Raw genomic sequence first — 20,276 nt, forward strand, 5'->3', positions numbered from 1 at the left:
TCAATCGAGAACTAACACGTCTGTGTGCGTTTTCGTAAAATTTACACAAACACTTATAAATTAAACATGTGTGTATGTGCGGTACATTTACTTAAACACATAAACGCATATCTGGCTAATATTTAAAAAAGTGTAGATTGTAAAAGTAACTATGCCGATTAACTTTACGAAGGAAAGTGTCTACAACGTAGCTTTCGTAGCACTTGCTACGAGCTGTTGTCATAAATATTATATTATGTATTTTGTGTTGTTGTTTATTAAAGTTCTAAGCATAATTGTTTTTGATCTTATCACTTACTTTTGTAAAAAAGGAAATGTTCCGTGAAATTAAATATAGTTCAGTATTTCGCTTAATACACTACGCTTTTTAAGTGGTTGTCAAATCAATGATCCATTTATTTTAACGAGTTAGTTGTAGTACAGAAGATATTTTCTATAAGAAACATGAATCAACAGGTATGTTAACTTTTCTTTTTGGTAGACAGTATAGTTATTATAGTACATTTACGTTATAATTAACGAAACTCGCTCGCCAGTGATATATTGAATGAAATCTATCGTATTGATGTTACAATTAACCGATAGGTGGCGATATTGTCAAGCATTCGTAGCGAAACCAATATGGCGGCGAACACCTATTTGTTAAATAATTGCGGCTATTGAATTATTCAAGATACATTTTTCGCAAATATCAAGGAAAATTGTGATTCTACATATTAAATTGAATCAAGTTTATCGATTCATCCGGGGAGAAATTCTTAAAAAATCTGTTATTTATTTTAACAATTTTAATGTCAAACAATACGCAACCTGGTTATTTAATATATACCTAAGGTGTTTTTTATTTATTTATCTACATCCATAAAAAGTACAAAAATACTGTCTATTGCTAATATATTTTGGTAATATAATAAAACAGCAAGCTGAAGGCTATATTAGCTATACATGTTTTTTAAAGTTTTTAGGGATGTGCGTGATCGTCAAAAAAATCGTAAAAAGTAAAAAGAGAGCGTGCATACTGCCGAACAAACAAAACAGAAGCTGTTATGTACCGTAAAACATCTCACCGTAATACATGTTCGAACTCGCCGGTTTTCTCAGAACAGTATTTCTATCCATTCAACTGGGTTGTATCATTATCAGTTCAGTGAATTAGTCCATTACACATACATAAACTGCACAAGCGTGGAGCGTAGCGGGAGTCGCGTCACGGTTCGCGCTCGTACGGAAGTAGGTTAGTAACTAAAGTTTTGTTTGCGTGAGGCTGCGGCGCGGTGCACTCAGCTCGCTAACGCTGGCGCGCGACCCCGCTCGCCGATCGGAGCCCCCCTCCTGCCCCTCTTTGCCCTCTCCTCGCGCCCGCGCATCTTTCACTTTCGGGCTTTGAGCCGCCCGCCCTCAGGCATTGTTAACGTTGCTGAAATGAGCGGGTCACCCTTTCATTCACAATTTGAACCCTCACGTTAATAATTAACGCAATTACGTACCTCATTCTACTAGAAAATGTCTTTGTTTATTAGCTTATTTCTAAAAATAGGTATTCTGAGTAATGACCAGGAAAATAGTTCAAACAAATAATAAAAAAATAAAATAAAAAATAAAATAAAATTCGTTTACTTTGGAACATAAGATCATCATGGTATCGCTTATTCCACGTCATTAAATTCTAACGAATAGCGATGTGAATCCAACGTATATTTCTGTTAAAATCTTATATATTTTGTAATCTAGTGTAAACTAAATATTCGATCGGCATTATTGAAATGTCTAAAATAATGACAGCATAAACAAAACCGTTTTAATAAGATTTGATAGCGCTTAATCGATAAACTGACTATATTAATCAGCCAAATCTGACATATGGAATAGAATGTGGTGGCACATCACACGCATTTGCAGAGTGCTTATTGTCGGTGGTTATGTAAGGCAGAGGCCGCATCGATGCTGCTGGAGTCAACGGACGGCATTGACACGCGGCCGTTCCCCACTGCCTGCGCTGCCCCCTTCCCCCGTCCTGCCCCCGCGGCGCCCCTCACTGCTGAAACCAGCAGCTGCGAAATTGGGTCACGAGCTACGCCGCCTCACGTCCAAACCGACCAATTGATTTAGACCTCGCTGTGTCTAACCGTTACTTAGTACTCGAAACAATATTTGAGAACGTCAGGAAATAACAGAGCTCATAACAAAATGGTCAAAAATAACGTCTTGTTACCAATTACTGTTAGAGTTCATAAGACAGGATAGATGGAATCATCTTGTTAAAGTAGTCTATTAGTTTCAGTTACAGTTTTAAAGTTCATATATGGCATCGTAAATACATTAAAATATAAATAATATTGATATTTCAAATGACATAAATAGTTTCTAATATTAATGCATGAAAGATAGAGAAGGAAAACAGCAATGCACCGACCGAGCGTTAGAGTCAACGAACGTCATTGAAGTAATATGCTATGGTTTCTGTACTTTGTTACGAACGGTATAGGGCTGAAATCGCTCTAACGCAATTACACAATCTAGCCTTGGCTCCTACTGGCCTGGCTGACTTAGACATTCTATCTACTTTTACGAGTACATTACGCGAAGGCTCCAGCACTTGGTACTTAGGTTAGTACTTTGCGACTGCAAGATTGCACATGAACTGTAAACTTTTATATTGGTCCTCTTTAGTCCAGAATGTATCGATTATAAACGCTTTTCTTTAAACTTACTGCTATGATAAGTTTCCTGTGATGTTTATTACAAACTACACTAAAACGTAGGGCACTTACAACATATGTATAACCTAAATACTTTGCAGTGTAGTGTATAAATCACATTATATAATTGATTTTTTAAATACTAATTAATAAAATAGTATTAACTGATATATGAATATAGCCACCTGCAGTGTGTTTATTTATAGTATTTACTATATAGTCAATCAAAAAAACCTTTAAATTCTATCAAGAGTTTCTAAATTGATTTACGAAATAAATATATAGAAAAATATAAAAGTTCCAAAAACACAATTCTGTAGCGATTTTTGCGGGAAACAAGATGAACGATATCTAAAGTCATTCAAACCCTACAAGACAATACCTTATCGTATACATTTGTTTGTACCAAAAAGCGCTCAGAAGACATATTTCGACTTTAAAACTTAAACAGAATCGTCAAAGTGACTAATATGACCATTCCCTTCATAAAGAAATTATTCCAAATGCACGTTACGTTTTTGTGATCGTATATTCGTTTATTTATTTTAATAATAATTATTTTAATAATTAATAATATCTTCTGAATCATAAATAACCATAGTAATTGAATTATACAATAATAAGCATCTATCCATCTGTGCGACAACTCTCGTGTTTATAATTATTAGGAGTTTTAAACTGTAGATTACGTCAGATCAGTGAATAAATAATACTATCAATAGTAATTTACATTGAAAGCCGATTTATGAAGGTCAAGTTAATATTACTATGTTCGATTAAATGCAATTTAACATCGTCTGTACCTACTCATAATGAATGATAAGATTTTTGCACGAGAAAGATATTAGAAATGAACATATAATTTGACAGAACATGATAAGAAGATTGAAAAATAAAATAATATACCACTGCCATCACAGCTGTAGATAGCTAGGTGCTGGGACGTGCGTGTAAGATGCATGTCCAATTTAAATTTTCAGAAAATTTCATAGATTTATATTCGTGCAGTCGTTTAATAATTTTATATATTTTAAAAAGTACGGTACTTATATATCCAAAATCAATACCTTAAGCTATTCTCGACTGATATGACCATGAATATTAATATGTTCGAAACAAGTGATTAATAGGGGGTACTCGCCCTAGTTTCAGGGCGCAGGCTGCATCGGGTCATCGAACGTCATTGACCTAACTACAACCTGCGCGCAGCCTGCGTTCGCCCCTACCTAGAACAGCTTGGTAACAGACATTGATTTTTGTACCGAAATAACTACCATAAAACACTTTACGATCCAGTGGATTTAAAAAAAACGGTTTGTTTATATGCCTATGATTAAGAAAACATATTTGTCTTCCTAAAGGCATGTGCTAGCCGCTAGCTTAGGTGGGTAATGACTTACAGAATTTATATAAAAATCTAGTTTAAAAAGATTAATATAAAACATTAACAAAATAGTTATGCTACAAATTTAAACATTTTTTGGAGAGTATTCCTTAGGACTGTACATCACTGCTACTATTTAATTATATCTATAGCTAGGCGTTTGCCACCGTCAAGCCTTTCTACGCGCACATTCACAAATAATATCAAGTACTTTATTCAATAAACGTAACTGAAAACTACAAAGATGTGTCGACAATTTGTCACGGCCTCACATTGGCGCGCAACGATAAGAATAGAAAAGATAAGCTGAGTTTACTATAGTACAAAAATATCTCTACTAGACTATTATTTCCATATATGTATAATAATAAAGTACTCATCTTTTTATGTGAGCAATCGTAGTTTAATTTAATATAGTTTATGTTTATCAAATTGTATGTTTCATGTTTGTATGAACTCTCGTAACCAGACCATTTACCTTGCTTCATAGATATTTGAATGGTTTTTGTCGGTGGTGAACCATTTCAAACTTCCGTCCCGAAACATAATACTTATTTTAAAAAGTATAAAATTCTGTAAAAACGGTTGCGTTACACGCAATGTAAGTAAATCTTGTAAACTGTAAATAAATGTCTGAAACAAAAAAGGTTAATATGAACGTACATGAAAATGTAAAAGGCTTTTTAACGTACTCGCTCTCTTCAGATAGTTTAAAGAAGATGTCACGAAGTCTCCTACCATAAGGGTTACTTTTTGAGTATCGTACGCAAGATGTGGAAGTGGGAAGTAAGGGGGACTGGGGAGAGGGGTGGTCGAGGTCAGCACGTGCGAGTGCAGGGGTTGAACGAACGTCATTGACCTACCTACGAGGCCTACTTATGATAACAACCCGATATCACTTGTTTGCGCTCCTATTCTGCGCATCATTCTTTCGGTTATTATTAATATCCCATTATTTAATTTAAGGATGTAGCGGAAATGAAAAGTATAGGTTTTATTACAAAAATAAATTTTAGGTAGCAATATAATAAATAAATAAAATAATTTATTTATTATATTGTTGTAAGATAGTTTTACTTTTATTATAATTGTGGTGCTTTAATCTAATTTAACGGCATAATTGAGACGTGAACTTTTGAACCCTTTAAAAATACTAAAAAAATATTAATTTTATACTATTGAAATTTCAGAACAAAAAATTAAAAAAAAAATCAGTGGCGCTACAACCTCTTTTAGGTCTTGTCGTTAGATATCTGAATCTGTTTCATGATCATATTTAAATCTAATAGCAAGTAGGTAATCAGTCTCCAGTGACTGACACACGTCGTCGACTTTTTGGGTCTAAGACATGTTCAGTTTTCTCACGATGTTTTCCTTCACCGTTCAAGCAAATGTGAAATGCGCACATAGAAAGAAAGTTCATTGGTGCACAGCCGGGGATCGAACCTACGACCTCAAGTATGATAGTCGCACGCTCAAGCCACTAGGCCAACACTGCTCAGTTAGAACAATATTAGTTTATAAACTATGTCAGTAGATGGCGTTCTAAACATATTTTGTTGTTTAGATCTATGTTATTTACTAAAACAACACACGTTATGGTTCTAAAATGAAATTTGAAAATAAAAAGGAGGAATTTCTAAGAAATGTAATAACTCTTCACTTAGTCAAAGCACCGTAGGGTTTTAATCTTGCGAATATAAAAGGTAATAGCAGCAAAATAACCAGAATAAATTTACATATATTAATCTACGAATAAATAAGTTCGAAATGTTCCTTTAATTAAATATTTATTGATATCACAAAAGAATATTAGATGTACATTTTAATGACCACGAAAATTACTCTCAATATTTTTATATATTAACGTATATAATTCTGATTCTGATTCTGCGAAGTATGCAAATACTTCAGGGAATCATTGGAGGGGATTGAGGTGTAATATGAAGGTAAAAATACCAAGAGCACTGCACTGGAGCCCCACTTCCTTCGGATCAATACGTCCGGGGAAACGACCCCGTGACCTCGTAGAAGTGGGACACCGCGCAGGCGCCTCCCATTAACTCGGTGCATCCATTTTGAATTGCTTATTTTCTATCTGCCAATTGACGTAAACCTAAAGTGCATTGCTTTTATCATAATTAAATATTTAAAAAAAAATGCTGAATATTACCTATGGCAGTGGATATATAATTTATATTAAATTTAATGACGTATTTTCTAGAATCGAATCTTGGACATGTTTGAGCAAACAACCAATGAGTTAAAAAAAACGCAAAATTCATCTATCTTTATGTTAAGTTATATTGTAAATTATAAACAAATTCTATACCTGTAAAACTAAAACGTAATAAGTGACTAAAGTAAAAAAATATTATTTAAAATATAATTTAGAACGATAGAGTTTTGAATAGGTAAATCCTTTCTCCAGGGTTTAGAACTTAAGCGAATGCTTTAATGTCAACAAAAAATAATTCAGTACGATGACACCCTATATACTGTTACTGTTTGTTATTTAGCCAAAACGTCGAGAAACATTGAAATAAAAATACAATCAAATAAAAACAGCTGACAAAAGACGAGATTAACGAAACATACTACGTATTTATTGGTTGTAAATCCGTATAAATTTCAATGCGTCGGCCATTCAGGCTTATATATAGACAATGCCAAGGTAACAGCCAAAAGTCGAAGTGAGGTCAGAGCCCAATGTCAGGGGCCCTAAGATTTTCTCTCGCACCTCAATTAAATAAAACATTATATTAACACTAATACGTTGAGAATACGCCAATCGCTTGGGTGAAGCAATCACATGTTCAATTTATTTTAAGTTACAGAATACATACTTGGCATAGATATTATTATTTGCCATCACAGGATATATCTGCTTAGGAATGTGATGTTGCGTGTATTGATTATGTTCGTTATAGGTCTTTTTAATTTTCTTTTAATACATTTTTAGTTATTTTTATTATTACTATATTGGTTAACTGAGCAGTGTTGGCCTAGTAGCTTCAGCGTGCGAGCCTCGTCTGAGGTCGTAGGTTCGATCCTCGGCTGTGCACCAATGGACTTTCTTTCTATGTGCGCATTTAATATTTGCTCGAACGGTAAAGGAAAACATCGTGTGGAAACCAACATGTTTAGACCCAAAAAGTCGACGACGTGTGTCAAGCACTAGACTAGGCTGATCACCTACTTACCTACTAGATTTAAAAATTATCATAAAACAGATTCAGAAATCTGAGGTCAAGACCTAAAGAGATTGTAGCGCCAGTGATTTATTTCATATTGGTTAAGAAAATTGTAAATACTGTATTATTATTTTTTATGAATACTAATAAACATAGCTATATTTTAGTGAAAGCTGATATGTCTTTGATTAGTAGTTGAAATTAATATGAAACTAGTGTCGGCAATAATTATATAAAGCGTCCTCTTTAGTGTCGTTTACATTGAAACAAGCTGTTTTAAATAATAAAAAATATAATAATGGATTTATTAATTTTTTTTATAGAACAAGGGGGCAAACGGACAGGAGGCTCACCTGATGTTAAGTGATACCGCCGCCCATGGACACTCTCAATGCCAGAGGGCTCGCGATATTAATTATTTATGAGTTTTTACTTTAATTACCTACCAAAATTTCACCACTATTTCGAATAACTCTAGCTAATTAGGGTCAACTAAAATAAACTAAAAATATAGAACAGTGAACTTTTCAAAGTTCTTAAAAGAATGCAAGGCAGTGCAAACATTTTTCATTATTGTACGTTATGACATATCAAAGATAATAAATATAAAAATAAAATACTTAATAATATTATAAACTATTCAACGCGCTAGGGAGTGGTATTTTAAGCTATATATTAGAAACGCTCTTTAAGAAAATTCAACAGATAGGCAAAAACATATGATTCTCATTTACAAATGAACAATTTTGAAACAATTTCCTGGTAATAAATTTTTATGCCAGTCATGGTTATTGGTATAATTCCGTTCTCTCAAAGTGAAAGATTGTTTAATCGGAATGAGGAAATGTTAACCCACAAAAGTTCCATCGGGCTGGATTTATAAAATGCCAAATAATTGTTTTTTTTTATAGAACAGGGGGCAAACGGTCAGGAGGCTCACCGAGATACCGCCACCCATGGACACTCTCAATGCCAGAGGGCTCGCGAGTGCGTTGCCGGCCTTTCAAGAATTGTATCCCAGAATTATGTAAATCCAGATAATTTTGGTTAAGACACTGTTATCATGTTTACATGAATATTAAGTTATCATGTCTAAATAAATTGTAACTATTATGAACTTAAAATTTGGCAAAAGATACGCTACGCTTAGGAGCGAACCAGCTTGCACTACCAGACAAATATCGCTGTAATACAGAATAAAGTACTGTAATGGATATATGGTAAGTATCAACACTACTTTAAATCCATACTTAATCATACGCGCAATAAATAAATTGTTTATTGGATAGTGTTACGCCAATGTGAGCTATATGCATGGCAGTGACAATGGATTGACCCCCCCTCTGACCTAATTTCGGGTTCCCGAGTGACGTACTTATGTACGTACCTATGACAAACTCGGAGATCTTTATTTACATTAAATCGATACTTTATGTTATGACGTTCTTAAATTAAAAGCGGGCACCTGTAGCTTCCCTTGATTTTCAAACATGACACGATACTCAAGGTTCAATCAATATATAATTTTCTTGTTTAGGAAATATGTAAGCTATGTAAATTTCAATCAGAATTGGAAATTGTTATCGGACATAATGTATTGTCAATGTCAATTTTTTTTTCACACCACATCAAATATAGTTCTATATTATATACACTATATAAAATATAATAAACGTATATAAAGTAATCCTACAGCTAACATAAATTAATATAACAAAAAAGTATAACTAAAATATATTATTAAAAGGGCTCCCTTTAGACCAGGTGCCGAAGATACTGGCAGCCCTTTGAATAGTTAGACTTATTCTTTGTCCGAGGTAGCATGCTTTAGCTTTTTCAGCCGCTTCACAAGCCGCTCTCTGCCACAGCCACAGCTCGGTTGTTGGCTCCATGATGAGATGGGGACCAGCACCCGGCCAATCTTCCATGCATGACAGTCCGTGATTTCTTAGCTTGTCGACGTCACTGCCACAGGAACATTTAGTAGGAGCGCAGACCGGAACACCAAGCCGTAGACAGGTTGCGAGCGTATCAGGCTCGAGAAATGTTCCTCTATTATATAAGGGTAAGCGTAAAGGCAGTAGCCTCACGCAGTACCCACGGCCAAAAGCCTAGCACGCGCTGAATCTGTACCAATTTGCAATATATGTTGTCCCAGCTCCTCTGTAAATTTAGGGAAAATGCAAAATTCTGACCATTAATAAAGCGTTTCTAGTTCAGCAATTTCAAAGTTTGAAGGGGATGCCGTTAAAATTTTATTTATGACATCTGCTGAACTGGCTGTCTGGTAAAGCGACACTGGAAATTTTCCGAAACCCTGACCAGAACGGATGGGTAGGAATGCTTGGGTCCAAGATTCCTAGATAATAATAATTATTTTGATAAAGTCGTCTACATGTTATTCCAAAAGGAGCAGCTTCTGAGCATATGTATCTTGTGTAACGAAAATACAAATTTTAAAGATGCATAATGTGAGACGGTCAGCACAATTTCTCAATATAGTAATTGTAAATTAAATTAATTTTTTTTTAATTCTATGTAAAATATGTAAACCTTTATTGAATAATAAAAAAGAGTTTTTTACAGTTAATATAATGAAGTTATATATAATGAAGATTAAAATTTTAATTTAGAAATGATTAATCACTTGTCCGTTATTTCCTGTAACAATGTAGTAAGGAAATGCATGTAAGCTGAAGTAAATAGCTAAGTAGCCATTGTTGCTTGTATAAACAAGAAAGCCTTCAAGCGGAGAGCCTTGTTGATCTATAAATAAGACGCCATATTGGCGTCTAGGGCGGCGCCGTTACCATGACAACGCTGCAGTCGCACCGACCTAGTTTTGCGGCCAAATGTTAATGACCTCCAAAACCCAGGTCGAAGTTCACGCGATACACGAGTAAGAGATTATCTTACTTCTACCCTATAGATATACCCGGTCAGCCCGGGTATTGATCGGGACTCGCTTTTGGTTTCTCAGATTTAACTGTTCACGTTCAACTAAATGGCGCTTTATTATAGAAAGGTGCGTCGTCTATTACAATTCCTTAGATTTTAACTGTTTTGTATTAACATAAAGAGTTTGGCACTGTCGAATATGTCAAAATTTGTACTAAATTTTTATTTGAACAGTTGAATAGTACTTTCAAGTTTCGAATTATTAACTGAAACAAAATCCACTCACTGTAAATTATGAAATAATTTATTGGTTGTACAGTGATAAAACTTATGTTTGTAATACATATCACATATATGTTCACATGTTCCATAGAAATTCGAATATTTTTAGAAGAATAGTAAAATTTATAAGATGCATTCTTCACTGACGATGGATATATTCAGGTTATAATCAGTAATAGCAATTGCAACGTCTATAATAAAATCACAATCTAGGGCCGAGGAATTACTCGCAATTATCTATTACATATTTCATATAATATCAGGTACGCCATTTAGTTGTTATTTTGCTACATTTTTTATCCTCTGTGACGGATTTCAAAGTTTTTCAGTTATTCCTTTATCCCGAAATTATATTGTCATAACGTTGTAAAATAATGTTAATGACTGCCAACCAAAAAAAATCGATTGTTGCTTACAAAAGACCTAATAAATGGTTTTAGACGTTACTTCCGCGACTATAGTGCAGTTGTATAAGAGTGAATTTTATGTGAATCGTGTGTCCTTAACTACTAACGAGTGGTTGCTTGCCTTATGGGGGAGCGGGGAGAGCGGCGCCTATTCCTAGAGCGAAACTAGGCCGGCGGCCGACCGCATGTCATGGTCCAAAGCATAAGCGAATACCAAAAAAGTTGCCGACTATATTATATCACAATCATTATATATTATATCAAATTAATATTCATGCCAAGTTCTTTTAGGCTGCACAGTGTGCCTCTTGAATATTTATTAATTAAATCTAAATAAATATATTTCTATTCATACCTAACTAAAATCAATCGGAAACTCCACAATCTCTGAAATTTTATAAAAAAAACCATTCAACAATTTCTTATTATTATGTCTGTAATATAATTAGCTGATGTCATTGACCTTAAATTATACTAAATAAAAGGTTGTCAATTATTGTTTTGCAAATGATACAGCAGGTTCATCACGTGTTCTAGTCATTTGAGTGAGGTTCGGCATCAATTACATTATTGTTCAATCATCACATATTATTTAGTTAATTAAAATTGTAATTAGAATCCGTGTGGATTTACCCAGATATTTTAACATGTCAATTGGCCAAATTTCTTATAAATTTAACACGTTCGAATCCGAAATTATTCTGAAATGATGATATTCACCCCTTTCATTCCCATAAATGGTTCCTCGTTGAACACATCCATCCATCTATCAAACTAATGGTAAATCAGTACAGTCACAAAAAGGTTTTTCGGTAGAAATTGAGTGTCACCCAATTTTATCAACCAAATATATTTATTACATAATCAAAATTGAAGTTTAACTGCTAAGTATTGTTACTTGGACCACCCAGTCTTTGAATCCGGACGCGTGACGGTGCCAAAGACAAATTACTCAGAACAAAGGTTCAAGACTCACAAAAGTAACTCGCACAGGCTTCTTTTTCAGGTTTTGTTTGATAAATGTCAAGGAACGTTCACTTACACTGAAAGAAAGCTGTTTTATTTACTTAGAATTTACTTTAAAACAATACTTATTATATAAACATAATATCACTATGTGTTCCATGTATAAAAAAATGTATATTTTAAATAAGAAGTAGATAATAGTTTGTTTTCTTGATATCTTTTAAAACAATGCTATCGGTACTATCAATGTTTTAATACCATTTTGCCAATGGATTTCTCTATTCACGTGCGCAATTAGCACTCGCTTATTTTTGAATCAAAAATCATCAACATGTCTGGGTTGATCACAGAAGCTTGATCACTTACTTAAATTTAAAGTACAATTTGAAGAAATAAAATTTAAGGCAAATCCCATCAGGCGTGTGCAACAACATTAGATTATTACAAAATTAGCGTGAAGGTTACATTTCGATTAATGTCAATAACCATAGATAAAACATTAGTTACACTATATCCGCATTCCCATTATTCTAAAGTGTCTAATTTATAGCATACACTGCTGACACTTTAGAAAGTGAAATTGTTTTCACTCAGCGTTAGATTGAAAGATCATTGCACGCTGTTCCGCAATGTTCACTTATAGTTTATTAAGTCCCATCGGTTGAAATTAAAAGGTTACCTTAATATGACATTCTATTAGATAAATATTTTTTTTTCACTTTTTACAACATTGTTAATTGCGATTCAAGTATCAGATGCAAGAGCTGCTATGTTTTAAATAAAAAGTTATAATTGTATACGCACACAAAATATATTTCTGTTTCATGCGATAAATTTCTGAATTTGAGTTTGGGAAGTTAAACCATAAATGTACAATTGCGCAACAGTGAATGCTAAAAACCTTGACTATCGCAAATTCACTTTCACTTGAATGCACTTCGTTGCATACATAGGCTTAGAATTCGGAATTCAAAGTCTATCGTACTCTAGGTATGCTATTATTTCGAAATACTAACAAGCTAATACTGGTCACAAAAATAAACCAGAGATTTAATTGTGGGACATGTTTTAAATTATTTCTCAGTCACGACTAAGTCATACTTCACAAAGATATTTTCTTGATCCCGTAAACGGTAAGCCTAATGAGTGATAAGCGTTGGATGTTAATGTTTCTCTCGTTGACATTTTAAGACTACCGAATCTAAAACAACTATTCTTTTGCTGGAAATAAAACCTAGGATTTCGAAGTAATTCGACATTAGCCATAATGGTGTAACCTATACACAATTTGTCTATTGGTATACTATATCAATCTTTATAGTAAATTTATAATATAATTAGTTAGACAATAAAATTATCTCAATATAGGTAATCAAAACTGAGCAGTTGCAACCGATTCAATAATGTTGTTGAATACTATATTCATTAAAACTGTTTGAAAACAACTGCTGCGAGTTTTATAACTATAACATTTAGGTACAAATTTGTGAATTATTCTTCTAATTTCTGTGTCATGTTATCGCGAAATCCTTCAAATTTTTTATGTCAATGTGTATTGTAAACGGAGTCACGGTCGGTTGTCGATCTCGTAAAATTTAAACTTATCGTTATTATTTTAATGCTATCTATTGTGATATTAAGATAGCGAGGCAAAATATTTTAAGGACACGGTATACGAGGAACAAGGTACCAAGGTTCTGTTGTTTTCCTTAATAATTTAGTCCAAGTTTTTCAAGGTGATATTGACGTTTCGTAGCATTTGTTAGTTTTGTTTAAATAGTAGATCTTATAGATGTTATCTCGCATAATACATATGTTTTGTTATATACTTAGATCTACTGGTTCACTATGTATAGGAATATTTAAAATAATTATTAGAAAATTAGAGGGGAAATAGAGGAGAAGGCGAAGGCTTTAACCATTTTATATACTTGAATAAAGTCTTGTTTTTTTCCTTTAGAAAAAAATAGAATCCTTCCAATTCTTTTAACAGTTTGTATTAATGAATTTAAAAAGAAAATAAAGGCAGGTCCTTGATATCTTTTTTTGTATGAATGCTTTTCAACTTAGCCTGGTTAGAAACCGTCATTGAGCCACTTGTAAAATTAAATAAATCGCTGTTTAGCTTTTCGAATAATTTAAATTGGCACAAATAAGCTGAATTAATCGCCAAATTCGCGCGGCCACGGTCTCGAACTTGTCCGGATTTTATTGCGTTTAAAGAAGCGAACTTGCCCTAGTGACCAACGTTGGCAATTGATATAAATATAATGGAAGCACGTCCCGTGATCGAGTTAATGGCACATGTCCGATATAAGAATCAGAACGAGTATTTCTTAGTATAGTATGTCACTTTGCTATATTCGGTCTCTGCATGTGGTAACGGAAATCCATACATTCTTTCCTCATGAAACTCCCTATGATATTAGTCAAATGACGTTTTTCCATATTGCAATTTAGTCTCTGTTCACAAAATTATAAAAAGTTTTTAAAAAGCTTTGCAATCCCTTAAACGATTTCGCAATTCTAAATAAATTGTTTGAAGCAAAGACAAAGTGTTAAAGGGAGCTCCTATTAACCTATTTTTGTGAGCCATTGAAGTGTATTCGAATGAAGTGCATTTTGTTAAAACTGCACAGATCTGCTGCGTCGCGCGGGACTTGCTGTAACCTACATACCGGTCAACACTCCGGCACAGTCAACACTCGCTACAGGGACATAAGGCTCGTTCGCACGACACAGCCTACTGTCTTACTGCGTCACTTCCAGTGGCCTTTGTAGTGACGTTATTGATCAAAAGGTCCATAATTGTAAATATGCTAATAGAGGAAGAGACAATATCGCTTTTGTTTATGTAAGCTTATTTTAGTAATTTGTACAAAGAAATATTTTTTGCATTTATTTTTATGTACTGCCCGAAAAGAAAAAAAAACACATTTATATTTATATCAACAAATAACAACAATTAAATAACCCTGTTTTCGATATTAATGAGGAATTTAATGAATTTGTGTCTTGTACATAATTGAATGAAACCTTACCTGTGGTTTCTCGTGCCAAATAAAACGTTTTGCACTCACCTGAAAAGAAGAAGGAAATGTTTTAAATTTTGTACATGGATTTCAACATGAACCTAATTAAGCATCGTAAATTCTTTTTATAACCGGCCACCTGTTTACACATGAACAATAACCTACATCCTAAACATATTTCATAACCTACAAAATTACCAATAAAGTTATTCAAACTGTTTAAAAAGATATTATATTGTGAATATGTAATTGAATTCTTTATTTTTAAGAATTATGCTTAGTGAAAATCATTGAATATACAAATTTATTGTGTAATTGGTGCAATATTTAACCTGTTAGAAAAGTAATTATAATATTAATGATTTTCTTAACTTTAAAATATTAATTCCTAAAATACAGTTATTAATTGACATATTCTTATTCGAAGATTTATTATAGATGGTACCAGTTACTAAACCATGCTACTACGCAGTGTAAACAGACTAATGCCAGCATTAGATGCGACTAGACAAGGCCATACCTATCAGTGAAATGTCGAGAAGGAAAGAGATAGAAACAGTACTTATTGCACACAATATACTTAACACAAACACGAAATTACGCACACAAACGAATTTTCTATTTCTATAACATCTAGGGTTGTCTATTGGTTTTAATGAAAAATAGCGTTACATACGATAACATACGTTATATTAAAATCACTGGCTTGCCTTATGCTTTGTAGAAAAAACATTTCTTTTAATAGACAAAACAATCTATCAGTGGGGACCGTTTCTGCCTAGAACTATAGAAATATGTCAACGAGGACACATAATAATCATACTTCGACGTACAAGTCGTTCCCATATAAAAGCTTATTACCAATATAATATTATATCTATCAAATAGTTCAACACTTTTTATTAAAATACTGCACATCATTAAAAAATGAGGGAATATTTTCAGTTAACGTAAGAACCGCCATACACACAAGAATCGATCCAAGAACACAAAATATTAATGTAATTAAAATTACTGATATAAGTTTTATTAATTAAGTTTATACATATAATATTAGTAAGGTACGAGCTAAGATAAAAATATTCGGAATAAAAAAATGTATTTAAATTTTGCACTCGGCCCCCACTAAATGTTATCAAAAAAGTTGGTCTAGACTTAAATAAGGAGGCTATCGGCTAAATTGGGTGACAGTGTAGCATGATAACGATAAACGAACTTGGTTGCGACACCGTCCTAGAACTCGGTGTGAACCCACAACACAACGTCAAAACAAGCTAATAATATCTGTAGCATAAAACCTGTTCATCGCTTCGATTCGCTATCATCTATATTTCATATAATAGTACTAAAATCTTTATTTTTTACTCGGCGTTTCAAAGCAAATTACTATAAATATTTATTATTATAATTTAATCTCAAAATAGTACACAAAATTTGCCTTTTTACCTCACAAGTACTTTTATTTGAAATTCCGTACAATAAACTAACTTAATAAAGGATGCTTCGTTCGCGCATTTTTACGTATCTGATGATATTTAAATAGAAAGCCCGTGACTTCGATTTATTTTTTCCGGGACTCGAACACGGGATCGCCACACAAGGTTAAATAACTACCTTATATATAAAATAGGTACATAAAAATATCAAAGCTAAACGAATTTTTGCCGAACGTATTATATACAATTTTTGCCGTGACATCAACGTTGTAAACTCTTTCAGAAAAATCTCTTAACTAAGCTTAGTTAGTTAATCTTGAATTTTTCTTTGAGATTGAACTTAACGTAATATTTATCTCTTAATAATAATAATTTCAATAATTACTCTACACTTAGGTTAAACGTGGATGAATCGTGCAAAGCCTTGGCGTTGCTAATACAAATACCACAAGATTAAAAAAAATAAAGTAACAAAGAATATTAAACACCGAACTTTCACCCACCACCGCCCACTATACCTATCACTATACCATTTGTATAATTCGGTTAATGTTAACCTCATGCCTCTATCTTGACAAAAATTTAAAATTTATTAAAATCAGTTAAGGGATGTAGTATGATTAATTTTACTAACATAAAAATGTCGTGGTTACTGGCTGGGATATGTAACAAGCGTTCGTCCGCTACAATTTCTCAACAGTCTTGTCTAGCTTCTGTGTCGTAACCAAAAATCTTCGTAACATCTCATATTTCATAAGTTCTAAGTGCTTTTCTTACTGTGTCTATTTTTGGAACTCAATAAGTATTCGTGCAATCACTAATCACGTATTGCTAAAATATCTTTATATTTTATAGCAGCGATTTCGTCTTCTTTAGATTAAAACCATTTAGAATTAAATAACTTTGTTATAATTTACGGATGTGATACACTTTAATCTTCAGATACGTAAGTATGTATAGGGTTTAATGTAGGGGTGAGTTGGCCTGCAAGAAGAAGTAGGTACCTACTCAATTTATTTTCATTAGATTCTTTGTAGCTGCGCCTAAATTGCGCGCATGATTTTGCAATTCGATTTTGGCTTGGGTTCGATACCCGGCTATAGATAATTTTTGACTTTTTATCTTGATTATGTGTCGACGAGTCCAGTATTAAAGTATGTATATCATATAAATGACACATGATATATAAATGTTGAATAAAACGTGAATATAAAATGTTCATTATGCAAAAACACTTCAAATATTAGTCGTTTTAATCTATGATTATTATTTATTGTTCTTATTAAATGTTAGGAAATCTGTTTATTAGGTTTTCAGAGTTGTATGCTTAGTTCCCATACAATTTGGGTTATCTTGATAGATCACCATCGCTTGCAACACTCCAGGAATTTGATTACAATTTGAGAGACAAGTAGGTTGTTAAAATTCTTCAGGTCGTATAATATCAATTTGAAGCCCACAAGAAATTTTCAAATTTCTCAATAAGGTTTGACAAGACAATATTTTTGAGACGTGTGAAAGACTATAATAGCTTGAGATACTTTAAGGGTTTCACATAAAGGTCATATTTTAAATGCAAATGGCTGAACCGATAATGATACAATTTATTCTAGTTTCTGTAAAGATTAAATTGCGAACATCAGTATATAATTCTAGGCTTTCTTTCGCAATAGAATTGGAACAGAATACTAAAATTTGTTCCATTGTCTCCACAGTTAATCATCTCGGCCTCATAGCGTTAAACGAGTGAAAACGAAAGTCATTTTCTTAGATCATTCAACGGTTTGTATCTACCGAACAGTTGGAAATTTGTTTTGTTTAAAGTCTGTGGCGGTGTCCTAAATATTCACATAACACTGGCACACTGCCCAAACATAATTAGTCATCGTCCGCGAGGTGAAATTGCGAGCCTAGAATGGCAGATTCTAAGAAAATGCTATTATACCGACTAGAAACTATATATGTGTGATTTATAAATAAAAGCATAGCTGCAGTGAACCATGATATTAAGATGAAAATTATCTTCTTATCAATAAGAATAATTTCGTTCCTTTAAAGGAACAAATTTTTAGGTGACTGCTGTAAGATACAGATATGTTGCCAGACAATTAGACTTTGTTATGAAGGAAAAAATAAAGAATGAGAAACCTTTATCAAGCCATTAATTCATAAAAAAAACGTTTTTGAAATAATTACTTTAATATTCTCTTTGTATGTAAAATATTCTAACCTACCACTGAATGCCCACCATATTTTTTATATTAACTATGTAGCAATGATGACTTTCATAATTTTAAATACGTAGTATAAAATGTCGTTATTAAGATAAATTTAAACAAGCAATGCAGTAATTATATTCTGTTACTCATGCCATCTATCGACAATGGGACGAAAGAACATTAAGCCACTCGTCGATAGGTGGCAGTATTCAAGATAACAACACGTCTTTTGATCTTTATAATAATTTTATTAAAGAAATCTAATTCCAATTACGTATTAAGTCATATATATAAATTAAATCATACTTAAAGTAATTGTAGAACAAAATTAGAAAACAGACTTACAATTTAATAACATAAATATGCTCCAATATAAAATAAATTTATGCTCCAGAAAATCTCTGTACATAATCTCTCCATATGGATATTTAAAAACGGAGAGTCAATCATCGTTTGGTTGTTATAATTATTATTAAAAAAATATATATAAATTTTGAATACCTAAAAGTGTCCGCCCTTCGTTAAACCAATTTATAGTACTACATAGTTTTACAGGTCCATCCATATACGAATATAATCCAAATTCAACCACGGTAAACACGTTGTTCGAGCCAAACAAAAAACTAAAACTCAACACCCACCTTTCTATATACCTAATGACTTTTTGTAAATAACAAACAACGCAAAATATCACTATACAAACGTAGTCCCACACATGCAAAACCTCCCAACCCCCCAATATCGTAATTGAACTTCGGCGAGTGTCAGTTGCATCTGTGTGCCCTATGCACTAGGCACACAGACTTGTCTAGATCCGAGTGCAATGCTCGGATTCGTTGGGGTAGGTCTTTACTGAAGTAATGTCTCATTGCTCTATAAGAAAATTCTTTCGTGGTTAGATAAATATTATAGTTTGAAGTGACAGGGGAATGTTCAATTATATAAAAAAACACAACGTTTTTCCCTATTAATTGAAACTAGTTTAATGGATAAACACAAAAGAAATGAAAGATACACACTCCTAAACTCCAATCGTTAAAACAGTAATTTGTCAAAGGATAAAATAGATTTTGATGAAATGACTTAAATTAAGACAATTCTACTTTACACATTTAGACATCGACTTTCGCAGTAAGCTGAATAAATTTTCTAATTTAAATTAATAAATAATATTTTCAATTATATAAATCAAACCAGGAAATCGTGTAAAAACAAATTTTAAACAAAATCTTCAGCCGAAAATCCGTTACCAAATAGGCAATATTTACGTTACTTACATTGGTGTGCGTTAGTGCCAGACATCTATCTAGACCATCTAGACGTCTATATGTAGACAAGGGTGCATCGTTGCCCTAGGTCCTGGGGGGTAGGTCGGGTCCCATCCCCGATGCACTAAGTACTAACGTAATCAACCGTCGGCGCCTGCTATAGCACTTCGCATTGTTTATCGGCGTTAATTTGTGGCGATTTTGTCCTTGTTATATTTTATGTCAAAATATGTTCGTAGTCAATTCGATGTTGTAAATATTCATTTAAAGATATTGATTATTATGATCAAAACGATTGCAGTTCTGATTGAATACATCTATACGTTGTATAATTAGAAGACGACAACGAAATTAAAGACTTTATTTTTAATAATTTAAAGTATTCTGCGTATTAAAGTATATATTATTTATTAGATATAGGCTTACTGTTATTATCTAACAGTATAGTAATTAAAATGGGTTGACTTTCTATGAAAAATAATTTTGGTGTA

General features: G+C 32.9%; 1 protein-coding gene across 3 annotated transcripts in view; it reads right to left on the reverse strand.

Annotated features, from left to right (window-relative positions):
* Positions 1-20,276, reverse strand: part of LOC111004472 (hormone receptor 4) — a 66,919-nt gene that overhangs the window by 33,609 nt on the left and 13,034 nt on the right. For 2 of the 3 annotated variants that reach the window (XM_022275514.2, XM_022275521.2), the window contains exon 1: positions 1,068-1,215. The exons of the other annotated variant lie outside the window; for it this stretch is intronic. In XM_022275514.2, the coding sequence (XP_022131206.1) occupies positions 1,068-1,119 (52 nt within the window). In that variant the 5' untranslated portion in view covers positions 1,120-1,215. Of the gene's footprint in view, positions 1-1,067; positions 1,216-20,276 lie in introns of those variants that run through there. 3 annotated transcript variants of the gene reach the window in all.

This window comes from Pieris rapae, chromosome 12 (assembly GCF_905147795.1).
Source record: "Pieris rapae chromosome 12, ilPieRapa1.1, whole genome shotgun sequence".
Classification (NCBI taxonomy): Eukaryota; Metazoa; Arthropoda; class Insecta; order Lepidoptera; family Pieridae; genus Pieris; species Pieris rapae.